Source organism: Ictalurus punctatus, chromosome 2 (genome assembly GCF_001660625.3).
Source record: "Ictalurus punctatus breed USDA103 chromosome 2, Coco_2.0, whole genome shotgun sequence".
In the NCBI taxonomy this organism is placed as follows: Eukaryota; Metazoa; Chordata; class Actinopteri; order Siluriformes; family Ictaluridae; genus Ictalurus; species Ictalurus punctatus.
Window position 1 is genome coordinate 38,497,003 of NC_030417.2, and position 27,500 is coordinate 38,524,502.

The 27,500-nt window shown below is 42.7% G+C and overlaps 2 protein-coding genes across 2 annotated transcripts; both read right to left on the reverse strand.

The window, feature by feature from the left end:
- Nucleotides 1-8,625: 8,625 nt before the first annotated feature.
- nucb1 (nucleobindin 1) lies at nucleotides 8,626-18,755 on the reverse strand. Its single transcript, XM_053678006.1, has 14 exons — nucleotides 18,711-18,755; nucleotides 18,358-18,452; nucleotides 17,730-17,854; nucleotides 17,202-17,309; nucleotides 16,174-16,306; nucleotides 15,944-16,047; nucleotides 14,340-14,525; nucleotides 12,348-12,438; nucleotides 12,045-12,103; nucleotides 11,798-11,890; nucleotides 10,924-11,013; nucleotides 10,489-10,662; nucleotides 10,268-10,391; nucleotides 8,626-9,904 (listed from the first exon to the last, which is right to left on the reverse strand). The coding sequence occupies exons 3-14, from the start codon at nucleotides 17,841-17,843 to the stop codon at nucleotides 9,819-9,821; spliced, it is 1,362 nt and encodes a 453-aa protein (XP_053533981.1). The 5' UTR covers nucleotides 17,844-17,854; nucleotides 18,358-18,452; nucleotides 18,711-18,755; the 3' UTR covers nucleotides 8,626-9,818.
- Nucleotides 18,756-19,450: 695 nt separating this feature from the next.
- On the reverse strand, nucleotides 19,451-24,740 carry ccndx (cyclin Dx). Its single transcript, XM_017496263.3, has 4 exons — nucleotides 24,387-24,740; nucleotides 22,802-23,017; nucleotides 21,304-21,624; nucleotides 19,451-20,012 (listed from the first exon to the last, which is right to left on the reverse strand). The coding sequence occupies exons 1-4, from the start codon at nucleotides 24,588-24,590 to the stop codon at nucleotides 19,863-19,865; spliced, it is 891 nt and encodes a 296-aa protein (XP_017351752.1). The 5' UTR covers nucleotides 24,591-24,740; the 3' UTR covers nucleotides 19,451-19,862.
- Between the last annotated feature and the right edge of the window lie 2,760 nt (nucleotides 24,741-27,500).

A 27,500-nucleotide genomic window follows, 5' to 3' on the forward strand; every position in this document is an offset into this window, starting at 1 on the left:
AACCCCCGACCTTCTGATCAGTAACCCAGAGCCTGGCAGTATTGCTGCATTTGTCTCAAACCCATTCATTCCCATTGATATAGAACAGGTTGCAGCCAAATTCCAGCAAGTATTTGCTTTGTCAAGTGGAGTTGACATAGAGATTGTGGCTTTTGGGGACGTTTGGGTCTTCAAAAGGCCTCAAGTTGGGCTGTCTTTTTCTATCAATTCTTCAGCAGGTAGATGTTTCCTTTCATCAAGGTCAAGGTCAGGGATCTTGGGCTTAAAAAGGTTGGTGACCACTGATGTACACTAGAACTCATTTAAAGGTAAGAAGTGCTGCTGCTATGAGCAGAGCGGCCATGTTGACTTGACGTCACTTGCTGAACTCGGGGTTGAGGAGACCATCCCGAGTTCCTGTGTAGGAATTCAGAGTCGTGGGGGCGTTTCCTTTGGTTTTTCTTAGACGGGGATCGGGTATTAGGAGTCACTTCTTGAAATCACACTTCAACAGAAAAATGACGTCATTTACATTTACGTTTATTCATTTAGCAGACGCTTTTATCCAAAGCGACTTACAAATGAGAAAATACAAGCAAAACGTTATTGACCAGTTTGTTTGTGTTTCCGATTTTGTTCAGTTCAATCGATATTTTAGTTCATTTCCCTGTTAGTTTTTCTTCCCTGTAAAGTTTCTAACGCTACGTTTGACTAAACAATCGTAACCCAAACCCGATTCCGACATTTCACTAGGAAAAAAACCACAAACAAAAACAAATCGGAAATCCTGCTCAGAAAGTCAGTATAAACTAGTATTTGCTTTAGATCAAGGCATATTCCTGGGTTGTTTTTTGTGTGGTTTAATTCACGGCTTTGAGGGAAAATATACATCACTCATCAAAGTTAGCAGGATAGCTTGTTGCTAGCAAAAGAGCATCAAGGCGTTTTATTCCCACGACAATGACGTAATTCCGAGTTACACTTTCCTACTTCCAAGTTAAGTTGAACTCAGCAAAATCCTGCTTTAAACGGGTTTCTTAATCAGGAGTAAAAATTCACGCTTTGGCAACCTGGTTCATGTCTCCCTCTGGCGACTCTCAATGGTATTGCAACTCCATACATTCTCTCTCTCTCTCTCTCTCTCTCTCTCTCTCTCTCTCTCTCTCTCTCTCTCTCTCTCTCTCTCTCTCTCTCTCTCTCTCTCTCTCTCTCTCTCTGCAAAGACAATTATTTAGATGGACTCAGACCCTGAGATTCACTTATATTGTGGAACATTTCTTCTTTTTTTCACTTTTTTATTTATTATTTATTTATTTTCACACACACCACTCAGTGTATTGTGCATGAGGATAATGGTGCTGTGAGCATTAAGTGTGTGTATGTATGTGTGTGTGTGTGTGTGTGTGTTCGAGCATCCCAATAACACAAAGACACCAGCGGATTCTCTCGGCCAATCAGAGCCAAGACAAGGAGGGTCTTCACACTGATGCGAGCCAATCAGGTGTCAGGGGGAGGGGGGGATGGAGGAGGTGGAGGAGGAAGAGGAGGAGGAGAAGGAAGGGGGTGAGAGGGAGCAGGGTGGGGTAGGGGAGGAGGCTCCCTGAAGGGATGACGTAATGGGTTTTTTCGAGGATGATGTCATCCCTAGTGCACAAGGGAAGGATTTAAAGCCACAGAGATCGTCTCGCTTACCTCCGTCGTCTTTCCACTCTTGTGGCTTGTCAATAATTAGCAGAAGAGGCTTTGAAGAGGCCATTTTCATCTTTATCATATTTCTTTCAGTTGATGTAAAGGTGTCAGTTGTTACACTTTTATTCCACAAAAGGATACGGAGAAGCTGCACTGTAGCTCTTGTTCATTTCCCTTTTTTTCCCCTCTCCTGGTGTTTACCAGCAGTTCTGCTGATGAGTCTCATGCTGTTCTGGGAAATTCAGGTTGCTTTCACACACACACACACACACACACACACACACACACACACGTTTTTTCTGCCCTCAACCTGCGTGTGTTGAATAAGGACACGCCGATACGATACGATACGATACGATACGATACCAAGCATCGGTCGTGGCGATATCGCTCTGAAACACTGGACGACGTCACACCAGTAAAATTGTGAAAAAGTAGTAATAATATAACCACACACACACACACACACACACACACACACACACACACACACCACACACATCCATAAACCCTAACAAGAATTTGCTCACCGTTCACCCATCAGCGCCTGCCTCCGGTTGCCATGGCAACAGAGGCAGCACAGCCGGCGTGTTTGTCTGGAGCTTTGGGCATCACCGGCGTCCGGCTCCGGGGAGAGCGCAGCAGCTGAAGCAGCAGATGATGGGGGAAGCCCTCTGAGAGAACGTCCACGCGCCACAACGGTTTACTCTTTTATACGGGTCAGGGAAAGGACAGAGGTCAGGGGTCACGGCCAGCGAGTGTTACCCGGCTCACGGGTTAACATACAGAAGCATGTATTTTTAATCTCAGGGCTTCTGCTTGCTCGTCTTACCTTATCATAATAATTTGATCATAAATTATCGCTTCATTTGATTATTCATCTTTTTGTTTTTAAATAAAAGCTAAAATATTTACAGATTTTTACATTATATAAAACAAAAAGGAGAGTATAGAACAAAGGACTCCATTTTGAAAATTTGGCAGATAAGATAAAAATAACACATTACCAAAAAAACAAACAACAACAATAACAAAAAACAGATCAAATAAAATGATTCATCCATCCATCCATCTTCTATACCACTCATCCGTTTCAGGGTCACGGGGAACCTGGAGTCTATCCCAGGGAGCATGGGGCACAAGGCGGGGTACACCCTGGACAGGGTGCCAGTCCATCGCAGGGCACAATCACATACACACTCACACACCCATTCATACACTACGCACACTTTGGACACGCCAATCAGCCTACCATGCATGTGTTTGGACTGGGAGAGGAAACCGGAGTACCCGGAGGAAACCCCCGCAGCACGGGGAGAACATGCAAACTCCACACACACACACACACAGGACCACGGTGGGAATCGAACCCCCGACCCTGTGAGGCGAACGTGCTAGCCACTAAGCCACCGTGCGCCCAAAATGATTCATAAACAAGTAAATAATTATTTCTTACTTCTATCTATTTTTTTGTTATGTTGTCTTTCTGCAGGACTCACACACGTTTTATTTTGAAATGTAGAATTTTATTTTTTAATAAATACGTCATAAAATTACGAAGCTCCTGAAGGGATCATTTAGAAAAAAAACAAAAAAACAAAAAAACAAAACAAAAAAAAACCCAAACATACATACGTACTAACAAATATCTTGAACGGAAAAAAGAAAGGAAGTGGTGAGTACGGGAAAAATAATCACATTTTTAGACCTTTTCAGAGGCTCTGTATATATAATAAAAGTAAATATTCTGCATCATGCGAGATGGGGGGGCGGGGTGTGTGTGTGTGTGGGGGGGGGGGGGGGGGGGGGGTGTTGTGCAGAATACATTTTGCACCTAAGTGTATATAATGACTGTATATGATGTGATTTATGGACATGACTAATACACTTTACCTCATCATCAGTTTGCGGCAGTCAGGATGACCTGGATACCGTCACTGCTAGCGTTATTAGCGATCGCTCACTGATGTTATCTATGACTTTGCGCTGTGTGAATGTAAATGGTTTTTTTTTTGCAGCATTGACCTCACATTCTTTCCCTTGGCCAGAGTCTCGAAGTATTTCGCACTTCCTGCCGTGTAAAGTGTTTGTCCGCCGTACGTGTTTCCACGAGCGATCTGTTACTATAACAACGATAACGATAACGTATCAGAACGAGCACATTGATGTATGAACCTGGGAATCAACACCGGACCAATCAGAATCCAGAATTCAGCAGCGCTGTGGAGAACGCACAGAGGAATGGCCTCACAGTCCGAAATCATAGATGACCTAAAATCATCCCCATGGCTGGAATGATACTTTTATTTTACACCCTGGATCAGAAGATGTTTTAGTTCAAGCTGGTGAGGACCAATCAGCATCAAGACGAAGACTAAATAATTAGCATGAGAATGTGGATGGAAGCTGTGATGCTGCTGCTGTATGCAGCTCGGATTGTGCTGTGTGTGTGTGTGAGAGAGAGAGAGAGCAAGAGAGAGAGCAAGAGAAAGAGACTGAGTGGAGAGCGCCCTCTTCCTGATGATCCACGTTACTGCGACGTGTCCCACATACAGCCAGAGCTGACTCTCTCACTGAATAATCAGCGTGATGTCGTATGACCAACACCATCTTTATATAGTTACCTCATGAATATTCATATTTATACCTTAATGTTGTTCCAGTGTGAGAGACTGAAAACAGGACGGAGAGATAGACGAGGAGAGAGAAAATCAGACTGGCTGAGATGATGTGGAGCGAGGGAGAATGAAGCAGGATGGAAAAGAAGGATGGTGGAGAGAGAGCGAGAGGGTGAGCAGGATGGAAAAGGAGGATGGTGGAGGGAAGAAGAGTAAAAAGAAGGATAGGAGGGCATATAGTAGGCAGACTGGTGGTGAAGGGTAGAGTGATGGATGGATGGATGGATGGATGGACATTGAGCAGACTGATAGAGAAGAGTAACAGGAATGGATGGATGGATTGTAGGCGGAGAGAAAGATATAAGGATGGAAGATGGACAGAAGCATGTATGGAAGAATGGATGGACCGAGGGATCGTGAGTGGATTGGTAGATGGATAGATTGGTGAGTCTTATGGAGGTCAAGGATGGATGAATAGAGGGGTAGAGGGCAAGCTGATAGAGAATGATAGAAGGATGGAGATTAGCAGACTGGTAGAGAAAGGTAGGAATGGACTGACGGATTAATAGAGGGATAGCGAGCAGGCTGGTAGAGGAGATTGGATGGATGGATGGATGGATGGTAAGAACAACAGATGGATTGAGAAACTGAGGAAAAGTCGAGGGTATATGGTGTGCACACTGGTCGAGAAGGTAGAAGAACAGATGGGCAGATGAACAGAGGAGGTTGCTATGGATGGATGGATGGATGGATGGATGGATGGATGGATGGATGGATGGATGGCATGGGGTAGGCTGACAGAAATGAAGGACAGATATTGAGCACACCCCTAGTGAGGGGGTTGGCAGAAGAAGTTGGACGGATGAATGGAGGATGAGGCAGGAAGATGAATGTAGCAAGGATAAGCAGGCTGGATGGATGGATAGATGGATAGCTGGATGGATGGATGATGAGCAAGCTGTTGGAGTAGTTTGGATGGATGGACAGATGGATGGATTGTGAGCAAACTCTTGGAGTAGTCTGGATAGATGCGTGGATGGATGGATGGATGGTAAGCAAGCTGTTGCAATAGTATGGACGGATGGACGGATGGATGGATCGTGAGCAGATAGAGGATGGGAGGAAGGAAGAGCAAGCAAGTCAATGATTGACGGACGGATGGTTGGAAGGATAGAAAGATAAAAACAGAAGATGAACAGAGAGGTAAACAGTGCATGGAAGGTTATTAAGGAAGAACGGGATGACAGACGGACGGAGGGATAGAGGGATCGGTAGAAAAGATGGAGAGGGATAGTGAGCTGGTTACACCGAGGCTAAAGCTAATTGTGCTAGGATAACAATGACTGCAGTTCCTTCATAATATTAGCAACGATCCAAAATGAAGGCAAGGTGCTAATGTTAGCGACACTGAATTATAAGTTAGCATAATTATCTTTAACCTTCTGCGTTGTGTACGGTTGGTGATTAGCTAGCTTGCTATCACATCAGAACTAGACACATTAGCAAGCAAGGCAGATTCCTCTGCTTAGCACTGCTAGGTTCATTTAGGAAAGTTGAATTAGCATCGACAAAACCCCGAGCTAAAATGCTAAACTTCCTAACTGCTCATTTTCCGCACGAGTACGCATGTACAGAGAGAGAGTCGGAGAAGGAAAGGGAGGGAATAACGACTGTGTGCGTGTCCAAGAACAGAAGAGGACGTGTGAGACGAGGTGCAGTCCCACACATCACCAACACACCGCAATAATCACACCATGAGTCACGTACTTCTAGCACACGTAGCAAGGGAGTAGAGTCCAAACCTGACGATTCATCATCAACGTTATTAAAAAAACCCACACAGCCGGGTTTTAATCCGACTCGGCTCACAGACTCGCAGCGTTTTACTTTTTATATCAACGTCCTGAATTTCTTGCTTATGATGCTACGTTAGCTTGTTGCTAACAGCGTGGACCTCGAAATGTGAAGGATCTGGAGAAGTTCTGTATGGAGGAACGCTCTCAGATCCCTCGCCATGTATTCTCCAACCTCATCAGCGTTATAGAGCTGTTCTCTTGCCAAAGCGACGTCACACAAAGTACCGATTAAATGGTACCAATGGTTGTTGCACACCTATATATAACAAAGACTATTTTTTAGATAAACCTGTGCTGTGTTTACATTTTGTATAGAAACCGACCATCAGACATCTTTACGCAAGAACAAGTTACCTTTTAGTTACGCAATAAACAGAAAAATACAGTGATATGTATTATATATATATATATTATAATGCTGTAAGTCGAGTCAGAAAGGATCCTGACGTTTGGAGTTAACGTGATTCGTTTTTGTATTTTTAAATTCGCGAGTGCGCTTTTTGTCTCAATTTTATTTTTAATTTATTATTAAGATTTTAATTTATTTTCCACACATGCATCATTTTTTTGCTGCTCGGTACAAAAGGACGTAAGGATGAAAATCATAAGAAAATAAATAAATAAATGAATGAAACTCTAAGCAGATAAACCGATGAACATCCAAAAGTGGGCGGCGTTCTATATAGTTATTTACCAAACTTTTATTTATTTCATTTTTTAAATTAGTTGTACCGTTTTTAATCTTTTAAACTCCATTTATTTTATCATTGTTCCCACCTTTAACTTCACCATGTGGTGTAACTGTGAGTGAAATCTAAAGCTGTAAAGCTTCCTGTGAAATCTCACTGGGGTTAGGGGGAGGGGTTTGATTGACAGGTGACAGGTGGGCGGGGCTTTGGGGGTCAACAGGGTTGAGAAAATAGGGGAAAGAATTTGAAGATGGCATGTGGAATTAAATGAAGAATGTGAGACACACACACACACACACACACGGAGCAATCTGAATGTTATACACGTTATTAAAGCTAAACTCCGCCCACATGAAAGATGTTTATATTATAATATTTATGATGTGATTGTCACCTGTTTATTTTTAGCGGTCCTGTTAAAGAAGTCTCTCGGAGACGTTCACCCGAACCACAAGATCGATCAAGACGAACCTCCCCACCTCGAGTGGATTAAATGATGTACACTTATATATGTGAAAAAGTTTGCACACCCTAATCTAACTTCACAGCGATGATCATTTACTCTATACAGTCGTTTCTGAGCAGTTACTGAACTCGCTCTGTACAGTATTTCAGATGGCTTTGTGTAGCTACACGGTATGGCCAAAAGTATGTGCACCCCTGACCGTCACACCCGTACGTCCTTGTAGAAGACCCAATTCCAGATTCTTTGCTGTTATAAGAAGCTCCATTCTTCTGGGAAGACTTTGCACTCGATTGTGGAGCGTGGCTGCTAGGATTTGTGCTCGTTCAGCTGACGAGGAGGTCTGGGGTGCAGACGCCGGTCCAGTTCATCCCAGTCGGTTTTGCTTTCGCGGACTCGGACGGCTGTGGCATCGTCAGGGATCGAACTCGCGTCGCACCGCTTATTAAAACATTTCCAGTTTGGGCAATAGGTGTCGAGCAGTCAGTGAAATCATGGTGTGTGTGCATTTTCGAGACGGGCCACTAACTACGAGAATTCATCAGTGAATTACGATGCGGAGCGTCACGAGGAGTTCGAGCGTTACGAGATACTGAAGGAGCACGAGAGGAGGGAGAACCCGAAGAGTCTGGACCGAGAGAGAGAGAGAGAGAGAGCGAGAGAGAGCAAGAGAAAGAGAGTGAGTGCAGAGCGCCCTCTTCCTGATGATCCACGTTACTGCGAGTCTCATTTGTAGATTTGAAGAAAATGAAAGTGATTGACAGAGTTGTGATTACACTTACTACTCCACCCCCTCACCATGTCTATTCAAGGACTGATGGGAAAAAAATATGTTGTTATGTAATGTTAGTAATCAAATGATATCTAAAAGAGAACGATAAGGGAGAGGACGGACCAGAGAATGCTTGGGACACAAACAGAGTATTCATCAGGGAGAAAATTCTTCTTAAAACACTAGTCTTCTCTCAAAAAAATCACGAAAATTAGAAATGAAGAGAAAAAACTCCACCATACTGTATTCCGTACTGTGCATGCTGCATGTATTATAATCTATCTCTAGCTTCAATATAAATCAATATGTTTACGGTCTTATTTATGAAGAACTGGTTACTGGGGGAACTGGCCAAACTGGAATGCGTTGTTAAGGCTTTGTTTACACACCACGCGGAGTTCTTGTTTGTTTGTCAGGTGGTGGTGGTGGTGGTGGTGGTGGTGGGGGGGGGGGGTTGATTGACAAGTGGGTGGGGTTTCAGGGTGAACCGGATCGAGAAGACAGGGTTGGAAGCTGGAACGTGGCGACCGCAGATTAAAATCACATCAACATTTCAGTGTAGAGTCTGACAACAGCTTTATTATGATTAAAATAAAATCAACAGAATCCACAGAAATCCCGTTCTGTCTGCTCACGGTGTGTGTGTGTGTGTGTGTGAGATAGTAATAAAAGCTGGCATGAATATTCACAAATCAAATAACTGAACATGACACAAAATTTCAAAGCAAAAACGTGCAAGAAGTTGAAATTAGAAGTCCGAGTCACGCAAAATCCATAAATACCGTAATAAACCTAAATCACGTCGTTACGCTAAACACGTTTCATCTCTTTCCATCGTTTAATCCGTTCGTACAATAGCGGCGTTCGTGTTTACACTGGAGTTTTGATCCTCGTCCACGTCACTTATTATACAATCCACATTTTGGGGGTGTGGCCTACCGATTTAGGGGCGGAGTCAAACAACAACAACAACAACAACAACAAAAAATCACACTGCGTTCGAATAAAGGTCGTAACTCATCGTTTCAGACCTCCGAATAAAGAAAAACCAAACGCAAACACCCCCATGGCCAGTGACGTCAAAACAACATGGCCGCCCGCTCATGCTACTATGAGGTAAGTCGATTGCAGCATAAAGTAATTACGAGTGTCCAAGATGGCTGAGCCGCCATGAACGGCATTATCCTGTTAGCTTGTTAGCAATATAAGTCTTACATTAGCTGCAATGCTAAATGAAACACAATACACACAGCTCAGCCAATCGAATGCATTTGAAAGAAAAACGGCTTTTTTACCAAACTGCAGGAGCTGCACACTACTCAAGTTTAACTCCACCCTCGAACGCATTCTATACGTTTATATTTAGTCATTTTCGATGATTCTTGTGCTTATTGGTTGGTTGGTGTTGGCACTAAAGCACCGCCGCATCACTCTCTTACGGTAGAGATGAAGACAGGGATGAACCCCACTGCACCGCGGCGAGCAGGCGGCCGGACGGCATGGCGGGTAATGCGGGGATCCATTCGAATTTTAAACATCGGAGGTTAAAGATCTCGTGTTAATTATGCTAATTAATATGCAAATGGTTCAGGGAGGAGTTTTCCTTTGATCAAAGCGAGATTAAAAACCAAGAAGCGAACCGTACGTTAAAAGTTGGCTGTAATTTGAGGTGACAATGAGGAGAGTGCTTAGCAGCAGAGTGTGTGTGTGTGTGTGTGTGTGTGTGTGTGTGTGTGTGTTACGTGAGGTGAGTTATGGTGTGTGTTGAAGGTTCTGTGGTGGCTCAGCAGGCAGGCCGTTCTGGACGTCTCTGTTTGGGTCGACAGGCATCTTTCCAACTGGAAAAGACACACACACACACACACACACACACACACACACACACACGTAAAGGCGACGCCTACTTCTCTCATAATGTTGAACATTAAAACTGTCACTGACTTGATAATTAACGTTTGCTCGTCTGACCACGCCCACCAATAAAATGCTAATTTACTGCTGTAGTAGCTAACGAATTAGGCTAATGCGAACCGTCTAGCCGTTACGCTACGTAGCTTGCATTTGCTTTCATGTTTATTCGCGTCGGTGCAGTTGATGAACGTTACGTGTGAGGAACGCGAAGCGGACTTATAGAGCTAACAGGTTTAGCCCCCTATCTAGGGCACTAGGTGTCAGATTAAGAGTGAGCCCTCAGTTCTCACCTTGGTGATGTTCTTGAGCCAGGTTCCGAGCGTCCGGCTGAAACCGCAGTTCTCCATCAGGGCCTGAAGGAGGCAGTTGGCGCGCCGCCTGCTGGGCTTTCTGTCTCGACATCTCCACCACCGCCTTTCATACGCAAAACATGGTGAGTAACAACCCGAGTGACAGCAGGACAGCCACAGTTACCATGGCAACCGCAAGCACATGCTGATGCACCCCTCACCTGCTGGTATTCTTTCTTTTGGGCCTCCAGAGCTTTGCCTCTCTCTTTCAGAATCTCCTGTTCTTGTCTCAGAGTCTCCGCCCTCCTGCTGAGCTCCACCTGTTTATCCCAAAGCTCCGCCTCAAAGCGCTGAAGCTCCTCCTCCGTGTACACCGGCTTATTGTCATCCAGTGTCTATATTTTTAAAATTGTTTAAAAATAAGTGTTCATGTAAATCATCATGGTATAAGTGACCCGTGTATAAACCCCAGAGATGGGCGTGTCTTCGCCACGTGCGCGTCCCGCTAAAACGCCCGAGCGTACTACACGCACCTCATTTTAACGCACGCCGAAGTGCTTAGAGGGCGTGGCAACACGTAACTATTAGTAGGTCACGTGACCACCCCATGGATCTGTGCTAAGAACTCAGTAACATGGGGAGGGCTGGTCTCGTACCTCCCACTCCTTCGGGCTGCTGAACTCTTTCTTCTCCGTGGATTTGAGGAACTCGTCCAGGCTGACCAACCGGTCGTGATTCAGGTCCACCTGTAGTGAGGGAAATATCAACAAACATATATAAATATATACATATATATTTAATCACCAAGAAAATCTAATTTATTCAATAATAAATAACAGTATTGTTAGAAATTATAATTCTAACAGAGTTTCTGAATTATAATATATTATAGTTTAATAATCAGTTTAATAAAGCAACAGCATGGAGAGAGATAGAAGGGCAGAATCAGATGGATAGATAGTTATAAATAAATAAATGGATAGACAGAATTAGATAGATAAAAACAGAGAGATAGAAAGAGACAAACGTATAAATAAATAAACAGGGAGTGAGCGAGAGAGAGAGAAACAGATAGGTAGGCAAGTATGCAAGCAGACAGAGGAATGTATAAATAAATAGAAAGACAGGTATGCAAGCAGACGGACAGACAGGTAGGCAGACGGACAGACAGGTAGGTCTATTTTTAAACCACACTGTGGTATTGACTTTGGTATGGAGTATCGAGTACTTTTTTTGGTATCGGTACCGACTACTAGATTTTTGGCGTCGTGACATTCCTAGTAGGTATGCAAGCAGACAGGCAGACAGACAGGTATGCAAGCAGACAGATAGATAGAGACAGTGTAGTAGCAGATACATGAATTCTGTTGAGAACAGCATATAAAACCATGTGGTGATCTATAACAATATTGTGATATGACGTTTTGGTCACACACACACACACACACACACACACACACACACACACACACACACAACAGAGCTCTCATTAATGCAAAATGAAAAAAAGAGGAGAAAGACGTGTCTGACATTCTTCATGACGTGCTCCCTCATCCTCAGCCTCTCCTCCTCCATCTCCATCATGTCGTCCTCCTCGTTCTTCGGGTCGTACACCTTCTCCAGCTGACGCCAGAAAAAATAAATATCACACGGTAACAGGAAAAGGTAAATAAACTCATCACAATAAAAACCATCAACTTTCAAAATAATAATAATAATAATAATAATAATAATAATAATAATAATAATAATAATAATTAAGCTGTCTTTCTTGTACCTCCTTTGTGAAGAGCGCTTCCAGCTCCTGCTCGTCCAGCACGCCGTCTCCATTAGTGTCTGAAGGGGAAAGACATTCACACTTCACCTCTGACTGTTACAAAGCGCTCACACTGGAGACTCCTTCCATGTTAAATATGTTGAATAAAATGAACCAACGCCTTCTGACCAATCAGAATCCAGAATGTTGTTCCAGTCTCACGTACGGCTTCGGTTTAGTTAGAACGCTGCTACGAGTCTGAACGGGTCACGCGGGCCGAGCTCAAAAGTTTGCGCACCCTAACTTACAGCGATGATCATTTACCGTGTAGTTTGAAGAAGGTCTTGGGGTTGAACTCCTGTGGGTCCAGCCCGTCCGTCTCCTCCCACACCTCTCTCAGCTGGTCCACGCTCCCCTACACAGAGGAAACTCTCGTTATCATGACCTCCCGTTCAACTCTTTATCGCAATCGTTTCTGATCGTTTAGCGACGCGGCCGATATCAAGCATTTCAATTATCAAATATTCAGCATCGGCGCCCCCTTTTGTCTGCCAAACGTTCCGAAACTCCTCAGAGACGGAGCTGGCACTGGAGTTCCGGGAGAGAGAACGGTGAGACTGATTTCCTCGCTCTCAAACAGTTTATTCATTTAAGCTACATTAGTTAAATTAGCCACATTTATAAGATTATAAGCCTCTGCGTAATTACTTCATCAGTCATTCAGTGAGTAAACATGATTCGAAGCGAAGACAAAATCAAATTACACGCAAAAAAATAAATAAATAAATCACCAAAAGTATAAATATATCAAACAATCAAGTAGAAATATAATAAAATCAATCCTAACAAAAGATAAACCAGGCAATCTCGTTATATGGAAACATGTCCAGTTCCAAAACTACATTTCTTTTCCAAATCCAATTCCCAATCTTTGCTGTTTGTTATAGGATCCGAAAAGTTTTCTCCGATATTCTGATCCACGGGTTTTTTTTTTTTTTTTTTGGATGGATGGATGGATGGATGGATGGATAAAAGGATGGATGGATGGATGGTTAAATTTGGATGGATGGATGGATGGATAGATGGATGGTTAAATTTGGATGGATGGATGGATGGTTAAATATGGATGTTTGGATGGATGGATAGGTAGGTGGTTAAATTTGGATGGATGGATAAAAGGATGGATGGATAAATGGATGTATGGATGGTTAAATTTATTTGGTTGGATGGACGGTTAAATATGGATGGATGGGTGGATGGTTAGATTTGGTTGAATGGATGGATGGACGGTTAAATTTATTTGGGTCTATGGATGGTTAAATTTGGATGGATGGATGGATGGATGGTTAAATTTGGATGGATGGGTGGGTGGGTGGTTAAATTTGGATGGATAAAAGGATGGATGGATAAATGAATGGATGGATGGATGGATGGTTAAATTTGGATGGATGGATAAAAGGATGGATGGATAAATGAATGGATGGATGGATGGATGGATGGTTAAATTTGGATGGATGGATAAATGGGTGGATGGATGGATGGATGGTTAAATTTGGATGGATGGATGGGTGGGTGGTTAAATTTGGATGGATGGATAAATGGGTGGATGGATGGATGGATGGATGGTTAAATTTGGATGGATGGATGGGTGGGTGGTTAAATTTGGATGGATGGATAAATGGGTGGATGGATGGATGGGTGGGTGGTTAAATTTGGATGGATGGATAAATGGGTGGATGGATGGATGGATGGTTAAATTTGGATGGATGGTTAAATTTTGATGGATAGATGGGTGGGTGGTTAAATTTGGATGGATGGATGGATGGTTAAATTTGGATGCATGGGTGGGTGGGTGGTTAAATTTGGATGGATAAAAGGATGGATGGATAAATGAATGGATGGATGGATGGATGGTTAAATTTGGATGGATGGATGGGTGGGTGGTTAAATTTGGATGGATGGATAAATGGATGGATGGATGGATGGGATGTACTCTATTGATCCCTGAGGAGGATTGTGGGATTATAAATGGTACTTTCGTTGGTCACTATATTGTTCTATGACATGCAGGTAAACGAATGGCATCACATCAGCCTGGGCCTCGCGACTCTAAATATCGGCACTGCCCACTGGAGAACCCACATCAGTCGAGCGCTAGTGACACACAACCTTCTAGTCCCATCCGAGAGCTCATTTATAAACGAGTTAAATTCACACCAGTCTTGAAACTCTGCAGTGTGAAAAGGCAATGAGGGAAAAGAGTTGTGGTGATGGAGACATTAACACGTGCGGTACACAATTCTCCTCCGCACTGACCGGAGCGTTGACTTTGGGATGCTGGCGGTGTTTCTCCTTCATCTCCTCCATCCTCTTCTCCTCCCTCTCCCTCTTCTCCTGGTCCAGACTCTTCAGGTACTCCCTCCTCTCGTGCTCCTTCAGCATCTCGTAACGCTTGAACTCCTCGTGACGCTCCGCATCATAATTCTCCAGGTCTTTAGTGGCCTGTCTCGAACACGAACACACACACACACACACACACACACACACACACACACACACACACACTCGTGAATTCCAGAGCCCACAATTTTTTACATTTCTCTCTTAACAACCTATCTATCGTTCCCTCACACGTGTGCTCGTTTTATTTTTAAAGCTGCCAGAAACATCGACACACGAGGAAAGACTCCCAGGACAGACTTCAAGCTGTTATGAAAGGGCTTCTGTGTTGACGCATTTCCTTTTAAAACAGGAAGTCACAGTTCTGAAGTGCTGGACTGACTTACACCAGAGAGAGAGAGAGAGAGAGTTCTAGACATGCCAAGTACCATATAAAAGAAACATATAGTCATCAGGAAATGTGTGAAAATCGAAGGAAATCAGCAGTTTCTGAAATATTCAAACCAGCCCATCTGGTATGGTTAAAAATTTGGATGGATGGATAAATTTGGATGGATGGATGGATGGTTCAATTTGGATGGATGGATGGTTCAATTTGGATGGATGGATGGATGGTTCAATTTGGATGGATGGATGGATGGATAATGTGATTTATAAGTTACAGATGGATAGAGTGTGACTGAAAGATGAAAGAAAAAAGAAAGAAAAAAAAGGTGTTATAGAAATAGTGACGGATGAAAGTCTGAAAGAAAGAAAGAAAAGGTAAAAAGACTAAAGGAGGAGAGAGATACAGAGACAGTGATTGACAGAGGTACAGACTGGTAGAGTGTGACTGAAAGATAGAGGAGAAAAAAGAAAAGGTTATACAGAAAGAGTGATGCTAGAGGAGAGACAGAAGGAGAGACAGAAGGAGAGACAGAAGGAGAGAGAGAGCAGACAGAGATGGAGGGAATTCTGGCCGCTGTGAGATTTGGAGTAAAGACACAGCAGCTCGAGTCAGAAGAGGCCCAGCGTTGCCATGGTAACAGGGGTGTGTAGACTTATATCCAGTGTAGCAGTCAGGATTGCAGGTAAACACAGCAGGACTGAGGCTCAGCAGCTGCGTAGCTCCAGTCTGAATACGGAGAAATTTATTTCCCCACGGAAACACAGACGCTTTAGTTCAGATCTGAAGATGTTCGACTCTGGATTCATCGTTCTGAGCAGTAAACCTCTCGAACCGCTCGCCCCTCTCGAACCGCTCGCACCTCTCGAACCGCTCGCACCTCTCGAACCCCTCGCCCCTCTCGAACCGCTCGCCCCTCTCGAACCGCTCGCACCTCTCGAACCGCTCGCCCCTCTCGAACCGCTCGCACCTCTCGAACCCCTCGCCCCTCTCGAACCCCTCGCCCCTCTCGAACCCCTCGCACCTCTCGAACCGCTCGCCCCTCTCGAACCCCTCGCAGCCAGAACTCATTAACTCTTAACTATTCACTAACTAGTCCCTTTCCTGATCTGGAGGCAGGAGTGCCGGAGCTCACCGTGGCGATGAGCAGCTCCAGGTCTCTGGCTTCGAACGTGTTCTGATTGTGAGGGTCCAGGTGCTCGAACTGCTTCAGTAAAGACACGTGATCCATCTGAACACCTGCAAGAGAAACCGGAACAAACGCACCATGGTATTTAAACAAAATATTTATATCACACACACACACACACACACACACACACACACACACACACACACACACACACACACACACACAGCTCTTACTCTGCATGTTGGTGCTGTCCAGTTTGGCCTTGAGCAGCATCCTGAGGCGAGACACTTCCTGCCTCTTCAGCTCGTCTAGCCGAGTTCGGACATGGTGACCCACCAGATCCAGCTCCTTACTGAGGCGTCCATTCTGTCACGATGCGCACACACACACACACGCGCGCACACACACACACACACACACACACACACACACACACACAAATATCCAAGAACTTGTCACAAACAGCACAGTAACCAGTTCTCCATAAATAAGACCAGAAACATGAACAGAAGTTTCCTTAAACGTCTGCTGAATGCTGATTGGCTGATGGAGGCCATGTTTTTTTCTTTTGTTTTTATTTATCATTAAAAATTCAATTACGAATTAGCGCAAAGATTCAGAACGCCAAATATCCGCCTCATCACACAGACGGTCCCTGAGACGCAGTTACTCCGCCCAGTCATGACTTCCGGCTGTTACGGTGACGTAACGCATGGCGGCCATGCTGTTCACAAAACCTCCAGATGTTATGGTTCACACTCGCCAGAGCATTTAGTATTTAGACATCGGTTTTGTGAAGATATGCCCAAAGTGTTACGACCGGTTCAGAAAAGTTGGTTTCAAATGATGCAAATGAGCTCAAAATCAGAGTAGGCGGAGCTTAGTGATTCAGCAGAAAATGGGACAAAAAACAAACAAACAAAAACAAGAGAAGCAAAACAACACAATATACTATAATAGAGACAGATACAAAGGGAGAGAGACACACAAAGACAGAAAGAGATAGAGACAGACAGAGACAGAAAATAGAGAGAGACAGACAGAGAGAGAGAGAGACACACAAAGAGAGACTGAAAAGAGAGAGACAGACCGAGCAAGAGACAATGAGAGAGAAAAAGACAGAGAGAGACAAAAGAAAGAGACAGACAGAGAGAGAGAGAGACATACAGACAGAGAGACAGAGAGAGAGAGAGAGAGAGAGAGAGAGAGAGAGAGAGACAGACAGACAGACAGAGAGACAAAGAGAAAGACTGTGTGTTACTTTAATATCCTCGGTGTTTGCGCTCTGCAGTTTCTCTCTGAAGTGAGGATCCGTCTCCAGGACCTCGATCACCTCCCTCAGATAACGATCATAATATAGCCCTGTGTCCTACAACACACACACACACACACACACACACACATACAATCCTTCATAGGAATCAAAAATTCAATTCAAAGATTCATTTATAATAATTCACTTATTACTGCTTTGATTGTACTCTTATCCTCTCCGGTCGAGAGAGCCGCACAAGAGCGTCAATAAAGAACAGAGTTAGAATGTGGGAACAGTACCCACAGAGAGACGTGTGTACGTGTGTGTGTGTGTGTGTAATATATATATAGTTCCGGAAAATATTCCATCAGATAAAAAGCTATTACATGAGAATGAAATAATGAACCTCCTCCCCAGTCCTGTGGTGTGTACGTGCAGCGTGTACACGTTCTGCTCCAACACCGCGTCAGTTCCAGTAAAATCAACACACTTTGCTACACGGATTGCAGATTGATTTCTAAAAAGCGTGCGTACCGCGTTATCCTCGGCTTTCTCGTCCTGCGTGGGAGGACCGCGCTCTATAGGCACTGCCGACACCCTGAGAGAGACCGACGACAGCAGCAGCAGCCAGACACGAACGCCCACCATACTCCTGTTCACTACAAAACAAACCATCAAATTCATTCATTCCTCTTGGTCAGTTCCGCGTCCATCCCGGAACCCAGGGTTCCAGTCTTTGGAATCTACCATTTTGAATTTGTAACATTCATCACTATCGCTGGTTCAAACTGGATGATTTCGAGAAAAAAAAAAAATCTTTATCAATTAGTAATGATGTTTCTATGTTATTTTTCATAAGAGGATATATCTATACCTCTGTGTGTCTAGATATATACAGCCGATTAAATAAATAAATAAATAAATAAATAAATAAATAAATTCTACACACCCCTGTTTTTAAAAAAAAAAAAAAAAAAAAAAAAAGCAGGTTTTTTGATGTAAACACAAACAAAAATTAAACCAAGATAAACAACTGTTTTATTCATTAGAGATCTAAATCCAAGTATGACGTTTCGTTAAACCTGCTCTGTGACAATATCTACTGTAAAAATAAATAAACAAATAAAGTGCCACGTAGAGCACGTGCTCGTACTGAACTCACCTGGACTGCAGGTGAACCTGATTCAAATGCCAGCTCGATTCACTTCCCAGCTCTTCTGAGTTTTATGATCTCGTCAAGGATTTATTGATTTAAACCTACCAGTCAGGACAAAAATATTAAAACAGATCATGATATTTAAAAGGCCAGACGTTTATGAATATTTAATACAGGCCCAAACAACAACAACAACAACAACAACAGCAGCAACAACAACAGCAGCAACAACAACAGCAGCAGCAGCAACAGCAACATCTGTAACGTTATCCGCTTTCCCAAATTAGTCCCCCACAAAAAAAAAACACCACCACCGTTTATCTAATGTTAATTTCGACTAAACTCGTCTTCTGACTTACCATTAAAGTGTGTTTAACACGTTTTAACGTCTTCTCGTCCTCCAGAAATAAACACACTCACCCACACACTACACTTATTTTGATTTCTGTCGTCACGGTCCAGGAATGATTGCGTCATCCACACGCGACGCATCACTTCTTGTGTTTTTATTTCTTATACGCAAATTTTAACTTGGTTGTAGCGATTTACGCTTTGAAATGACCTCTGTGTTACAGAAATCATCCCTATATTTTGTAGAGGGTTGTGTTTAAAGTTTGTTTTCTAGAATAATCCTAAATCTGCACGTCCCCATTGAGACCTAGCAGCGCAAGCGTTAGCATGTCGCTAATCATTGCGGTGGGGGTTATATTTTTAAAAATGATTTTAAATTCGATAATAGTAATATATCTCATGTGGAACCGGCTTTGGTGTGTCTCGGAAATGTTTTTAAAAAATTATTTAAAAATAATAATAAAATTTCTCAACAAAATTGTAGGGTATCTGGGTAAAGTTCGTACACCTGGAATGCCCGGATGAGACGGCGGGATCTGATTGGTCCATGCGTGGCTCTAGTTATGTAGAGGGTTCTTTTGGTTTAATAGAAACGTCTGGCTTTGAAAAATCGTAAATCTGTAATTTAATAAAATTCATTAAACAAAATACACAGGTTTAGGCTTCACTGATATTTAACAACAATTAACGCGGAATAATTTAAATCTAAACTTAAAGCTAAAATGCAAAACCGCTTCACTCAGAGAACCAAGAACAACAGTAGAATGTTTATTAAATATTTTCATTACTTTTAAAAAATATATTTTAATTTCATCAAACACTTTGTCATACAGCATAACAAAAAATGCGGAATAAATTAAAACAATACCACACACAATAAATAATGAATAAAAATAATGAATAAATTAATGGTACATAGCCTATAAGATTAGGTAGATATTCATGTGAGAGAAATTGCACACGGTACAAAACAAATTCAACAAACGTGAATTCACCTCGAATTAATAAAGACATAAATAAGAATAATTATTAAATTAAATAAATAAAATCATTACAGAAACAAAAACATTTTCCGGCAGCATTTAGGAGTTTACATCAGTTTTACTGAGGATGGCTGACGAGGAAGACTGCGGATGTGCGCCTTGTGATTTTGTTTCGTTTTAAAAGTCTATTTCTCTCAGGTCAGTCGGTGTGCTCGATCGCTCGTCCTCCATCCTTCCGTTCTTCTCGTCCTCCTCCTGCTCTCGGCTGTTCCTCAGTCGTTCCCTGAGAGCGTCCTCGATCAGCTCGCTGTAGCACTGCAGCACGGCCTGCCGGCAACAACACTCCGTTACAGTGTGAACACCAGACCAGACCAAAAACACTCCAGTAACTGGACTTCAGTACTATTTTGGATGAAACTCAGTCATTATTGAACATGAATGATTCATTTACTCATGGAAGTAAATTTACAAAAGGAAAAAAAAAACCCTAATTTTTCATTCTTTACATTTACTTCAAAGTCCATCCATCCATCCATCCATCTTCTATACCGCTTATCCTTTTCAGGGTCACGGGGAACCTGGAGCCTATCCCAGGGAGCATCGGGCACAAGGCGGGGTACACCCTGGACAGGGTGCCCAATCGCAGGGCACAATCACATACACACTCACACACCCATTCATACACTACATTTTGACCTTCAAAGTACTCGTTACAAATCTCAAACACCACGAGGATTCTTCTTTGTAGTAAAAGTGAAATATCTGCCTTTAAAATTCATCTTCAAACTTTTAAAAAAAAAAAAGGATGTCAAGTTTACTTTACTTTTGTTAATTTAGCTTCTTAAATGATCTAGCTAGGTGCGTTCAGTAAATTTGCTTGTTAAATTAAAGAGATTTGCAAAATAAATCACAACTAGCTAGTAATAAAGTTGTATAATGAAGTAATAAAGTTAGTTTGTTAAATTAGCTAGCTTGTTATGCTTTATAAAGTATTCCCTCAATGATCTTGCTAGATAAGTTTTGTAAATTAGCTTGCTAACTTTGCTAGCTAGTTGGGTTTTGTAAATTAGCTTGTTCAATTAGCTAGCTAGTTATGCTTTATAAATTATTTAATTAAATTATCTAGTTAGATAAGTTGTATAAAAGTTGCTTGATAAATGAAAGATTTGAAGAAAAAAAAAATTGGAACTACCTAATAGTTTTACAAATTACTTTGTTAAATTAGCTCGCAAGATTAGTTTTGGTTTTGTTGCTAATGTGCCTTAGCCTTTATTCCCAAAAGGTTATTAAGCTTTAGAGAAGCATTAGATCAAAGCTTGTCTGAGTTAGCAGAACATTTTCCTAATGACTGATGGCTTAGCGCACTAGCGACTCATGCAGGATCAGACGGGATGAACTTGTGCTCAGCTTTTCTTTTTTTTTCTTTTTTTTGACGTCAGTTCAGAATATTGGATTTTTATTCTCGGATATCTGAAGATTTAAAATTTTCCATCCTTTAATTTCACTCCAGTAGATTTTTTGCCTCCAAACTCCTGCCTTACAATAAGATTCTGACGCAGTAGCTGTACTTTTAGTGAAATACACTTTCACACACACAGAGTAAACTCCGCCCACCTACCGGGTCACTGCGACACAGCGTAGCCAGCGTGCAGGTCACGTGACTTGTCTCCCGCCTCCTCTTGGCCTCCAGACCCCGGAGAGCGGAGTTGAGGGCGGCGGCAGCCACCAGGGACGGACGAGTTCCCAGGAAGCGAGAGTCGCACACGCACATGGCGGACAGTGTGTCCCCGTGGCGTCTGAGCGTGGAGACGAAGTCAGCGGAGTCCTCGCTGTCCCCCATCAGCTCCTCCAAACATGACAGGAAGTGAGGGATGAAGTCCTGAGGGGTGACGCCGGCCACGTCCCAGCGCAGCGTTCCCAACACCACGCGCTCCATTTCCTGTCCAACACAAGACAAGACATGAGCGTCTCTCTCTCTCTCTCTCTCTCTCTCTCTCTCTCTCTCTCTCTCTCTCACACACACACGCTGTATGTTCTATGCCACGCTATATGGGTTCCATGCAGAACCCAACAACAGAGAGTTTGCCTTCCAGAAAACGATCCAAATAATAATAAAAAAAAAAATCTAGAACCATCAAACATCCGAAGAATCCTTTGATGAACGAGGAACTTTGTGGTTACAAAATCGAAACGTTAAAGGGTTCTTTGGTTGTCTTTGTAGAACCCTACAACAGGGTTCCCCTATTCGAAATGGTTCAGAGTAACCCCCTGTTGGACGATAAGGACCCACAAATAGTTAAAGAACCCCTGAAGAACATTTTTTCCCCAAAGAGTGGACATACTTTGGTCTGGCATTATACTCTGTTAGAAAATGTAAAACCCTCAAAAGGTTCTATGTAGTTCTGTGTAGGATGTACAGATGGTTCCCTTTCGAAAATGGTTCCATGCAAGTCTTTAAACATAAAATTTAAATAAGTACATTTAACCAGAAAACCTTTAAGGGTTCTAGATTTTAGATTGAACCTTTTTGTAAACAAATAAACAAACTGACAAATGCATAAGTAAATAGTCATTTAAGATTCAACATACAATTAAAATAACATGAATAAATGTGAACAATTTAAGGGTTCTAGATTTTGCTGTATTTTATTCATAAACAAACAAACAAATAAATAAAGTTGTCATTTAAAATTAAACAAAATTAAAATAACTCAAATAATTTAAAGAGTCATCTGAAATGGAATATAAAATGAAACCAACTCGAGTAGAAGCTTTAAGCATTCCAGATTTTAGCTGTAACTTTTTTTTTGCCAACAAACAAACAAACAAACAAACAAACAAACAAACAACTCAATCAATTGTAATTTAAAATTAAACATAAAATTAAAATAACACGAGTGAATTTAAACTGAAAACATTTAAGGGTTCTAGATTTTAGCTTAAAATTCATTTTGTTAATAAAAAAAAATAATAAAATAAAAATAATAAATAAAAGAGGACGTGTGGAGGGAGTGTCTACATTTTGAGGGTTTTTTTTTTCTTCTTCTTCTTTAAAATTTTTACTCAATTTTATTTCATGGATTTAATGTGATTATTTGTATTTCCATGAGACTCACGCGCAGGTCGGACGAGAGGAACTCGTACTCGGCGGAAGCGCACAGCGCATGCGCCGTGACCGTCTCGCTCTCCGTCAGTTTGGACGCCACGAGGACACAGGCGGCGGCGAGACAGGTCGGAGAGACGGGTAGAGACAGAGTGGACGCCAAGTAGCGGTCCAGGAGAGAGACGGCGAGAGGAAACACGGCCTCGTCACAGCCGCAATCACAACACACCTGCACAGGAGGGGGGAGGGGGCGGGGGCAATTAGCATACATTTACATAAAAGTTACCATGAAATGTACTTTACACCACTCTTAAACTCACTATATATTATATATAATGGCATTAAATAAAGCAGAATATTTTAAAGCCACACCTCTTTTCTTTTTTTTACTGGGAACGGACATGAACAGAGGTCAAGACACCAAACACAGTACGTGATTGTCATCAACTGGCATAAATTTGCATAAATTAACATGGCGCTCAACCGCTTCTTTGGGTGAACTCCTTCAAATGTTCCACACGTCACGCATTTGACTGAATATTAACCGAAGCAAAACGTTTTATTACAGGTCACGGCACCAGACTGGCGCAGAGATCAACATTCTCTACACAGTTCTGTTTTAAAATTCCTGATAAGACCTGATCCGAGTGTCCGTCTGTCTGTCTCTCAGCATTCCATCATCACGTGCACAATTTACATCCCAGCAGATGTCATGTGATGATGATTAGCAGTTAGTGATGAGGTTTATTATTATTATTATTTTTTTTTTTAAAGAAATTTACTTTAAATCCCTCAGGATTATGAAAACGGCTGAAAGATCTTAGTTTTAGGAATTTTTTGAAGAGTGTGCACTTTCTATATGTTTATATTTATATCACTGAAGTTGTATTATTAGTATTGTTTTTTTAAATGTCTGTTTTGTCATTTGTAAATTATCTGCCAATATAATAATAATAATCATTTTATGTATTTAATATATCATTACCTGATATTATCATTTGCGCTGTAATATGGCATATTGCCTGTAAATATTATTTTCTTTCAATCAATTAAAGAAAGAAAGGAAATGAGGACATTTATTAGAAAGCCCGGCTAAAACTACCCCAGCTCCGTATGAAGATCAGTTTGTTTGTTTTATTCATTTATTTGGCCTTATGATTCGGTTCTAATCCTGGTGCTCAGAACACTCTGAGGAAACACTGAAAAGGTTCTTCAGGGGTTCTGTAAGGGTTTACGGGATCATTCTCAGGGACGCTTTGATTTAAAATTCCGCTTCGTTCCAGTCTTCAGTGTTGCGTTTATTGTATAGTGTTACAGTAATGTTTGATTTCTTTCAGCGTCTTCACTTCTGAACGCTTGCTCTGTTCTGCGTGGGTTTCTCGCCGCTGTTCTAATGAAAAAAAGAAAGAAATGAATAAATTCCTTATTTAAGCCCGTGAGTGTTCCCAGTCCTTCAGGTCCATTTAAAGAAAGAATTTAACCTTGAGGATGTTTTTTCCACCTTGGAAAACATAGAAAGCTTTGACTGAACTCTACTCAGATTATTATTATTATTATTATTATTATTATTATTATTAAGTCTGGTTTAAGATGTCTACCTCCAGCGTCCACTTGGCGAGTTCCTCCCTGCGTTTGGGTTCTCTCTGAACGAGGGAGACGTAGAGCGGAGACGGGACGTATCTCTCCTCGGAGTGCAGGAGCCTCTCGATGACCCTGAGCCCGGACGCGTTGGGGTCGAAGGACGCTCGGACCGACGTCCCAGATCTCACCGATTCCTCCTCGCACCAGAGAGAGACGGACATCTCTGCTGAAGTGTGTGTGTGTGTGTGAAGTCAAGTGAGGTGTGCATGAAGCTCTCTCTTTATATACCCTCGGCGAGGAGAGAAAGAGGCGTGCACGAAGAGGGAGAAGGCACAATGCCATCGGGATAACAATGGCATCAACAGGTGGAGAGGAGAGAGCGAGAGAGAGAGAGAGAGAGAGAGAGAGAGAGAGAGAGAGAGAGAGAGAGAGGGAGAGGAGAAAGAGAGAGAGAGAGAGCGAGAGAGAGAGAGCAGAGAGAGAGAGAGCAGAGAGAGAGAGAGAGGGAGAGGAGAGAGAGAGGAGAGAGAGAGAGAGAGAGAGAGAGAGGGAGGCGCAGAGGGACCAGGCAACAGCTTGTCACTGACACTGAGAGAAGAAAAGCAGGAGAAAATAGGGAGGTCATCACCAAACTCTGACAATGGGAATGAATAATGACATGAGACAATGTTTGTTGACACGGAGAACAAAATGGCTGCACGTTACTCATGAATATTTCATCACAGGGAAATTCGTATTCATCTGGAAACAAGCGTATGGATCTGGTCTGATCGAAAAAAACTTGCGAGATTATATATTAGGTTATACCCCCCCCCCAAAAAAAAAAACCCTCAGATAAATGTGTAGATGTTTGATTGAGCTTGAGAACATTGAACCTGAGGACAGGAAACAGCAATGGGGTGCCAATACTTTTAGGGGAGGGGACCCCGACAATCCTCACGGATTCTAGGAGGAGAAGAAGAAGAACCCCTCAGAGACGTGTCCTGGGATTCTGATCAGTCCAGAAGGTGCTGAGTCGTGATATTAACGCGCTTGTTCTAACACCTAATCGTTCTCGTTTCTATAGCAACAGCTCGTGCAGATTTGCAGGAACCCTTGGTTCATTATTTTCTTTTTAAAAACTTTTCGAACTTGTCAGGTGATTAAGATCAGGTGCTGTGCACTTGTTAAAAGAGTTCACTGAGCAACTAAGGGTTCTCCAGTTCCTTAAAGGGGGTCTACTTCTGATAAAGAACCCTTAAGGGTTCTAAATGGAGTAAGAGTGTAGTCTATACGAGCTCACTCACAAAAAAAATCATAATTAAGGGTTCTTAACTTCCAAAAAAAAGTGTTCTTCTTATAGAAGTGTTCTTCTTTCTTTTTATTAATAAACTTTCTGAAGATAAGAACTCTTAATTATCGAATGATTCCTGGAAGAACCGTTCGAGAACCCAAGAATCTACTACATACTTGAATTTTAATCCGAGTGTGTAAACGAAAACAAAACTCGCATATAAAACACAGCACTCTCCAGGTGGTGCTTCTTGAGGAACCATTCGTCTTGAGGAACCATTCTTCTTGAGGAACTTTGTCTCGAGGAACGATTCTTCTTGAGGAACTTCGTCTTGAGGAACCATTCGTCTTGAGGAACTTCGTCTCGAGGAACCATTCGTCTCGAGGAACCATTCGTCTTGACGAACTTCGTCTCGAGGAACGATTCTTCTTGAGGAACTTCGTCTCGAGGAACCATTCGTCTTGAGGAACTTCGTCTCGAGGAACGATTCTTCTTGAGGAACTTCGTCTCGAGGAACCATTCGTCTTGAGGAACTTCGTCTCGAGGAACGATTCTTCTTGAGGAACTTCGTCTCGAGGAACCATTCGTCTTGAGGAACTTCGTCTCGAGGAACGATTCTTCTTGAGGAACTTCGTCTCGAGGAACGATTTGTCTCGAGGAACCATTCGTCTTGAGGAACTTCATCTTGAGGAACGATTCTTCTTGAGGAACTTCGTCTCGAGGAACGATTCTTCTTGAGGAACTTCGTCTCGAGGAACGATTCTTCTTGAGGAACTTCGTCTCGAGGAACAATTCTTCTTGAGGAACTTCGTCTCGAGGAACGATTCTTCTTGAGGAACGTGCTCCTTATCAGGCGTAATGGGTTTGATGAAGGATTCTCTTCCTCCTAAAAGGTTCTACTTCCTGACAGGGAAACGCTCTGTTGCTTTAAAAGGTTCCCTGAAGAATTGTTTTGAGAGTTCTCTTACGAGGCAGCGCATCTCCAAGGTCTGTGTCGAAGGTCGCGCTGTGCGGGCGAGGCGTAGAACGTTCTAAATGTTCTAGGCATTGTGAAAGAACCGTAGACGTTTATGAACTCAGTCGTGATGAGCGAGGACTGGAGCGAGGACTGGAGCGAGGACTGGAGCGAGGACTGGAGCGAGGACGTAAATAATTTATCCTTACAGAAAGTTTACAGCTTTAACGCAACAAAGCAACAGATGGAAAGGGATTTGGGTAATGTGAGCGAACAATGCGACAGATCGGGGAGTGAGACTATTGTTGGCCGTACAGGAGTGTGTGTGTGTGTGTGTGTGTGTGTGTGTGTGTGTGTGTGTGTGACTTTTGTTTTTGCTCGTAAAAAAAGTCGCTCACGTGCCACCTTGTGTCTCGCCCCCTTTTACGGTGGAATCTCATTGTCAAAGCAACAAGTATCCCATTACCACACACACACACACACACACACACACACACACGGCCCCTCCCAGCCGGCCCCGGGGCAATCTGGTGTCCCGTTTAAAGAGCCGTGGCTGCTTTGGAGAGGGACGGCCGAGGTGTGTGTAACAGACAGTGGAGCTCCGAGTCTCAATGAGTCGCATTGTCTCCTTTTACAAATCAGTGTCAGACACCAGCGCCTGGCCTTCTGCTACACACACACACACACACACACACACACACACACACACACACTTACAGGTGGCCTGTCGCTCTGAGAGAAATTTCCACTCGAATGTTTCTTAAAAATAAACTTCACACTTACTTCAGTAATTATTGTTCCTGCTTCTGTTGAATTCTGGATTCTGATTGGTCGAGAAGGTGTCGTTGCTTTTCCGAACCTGCGAAATCGCAGCTTTTATACCGCATCGACACGCCCGATCAG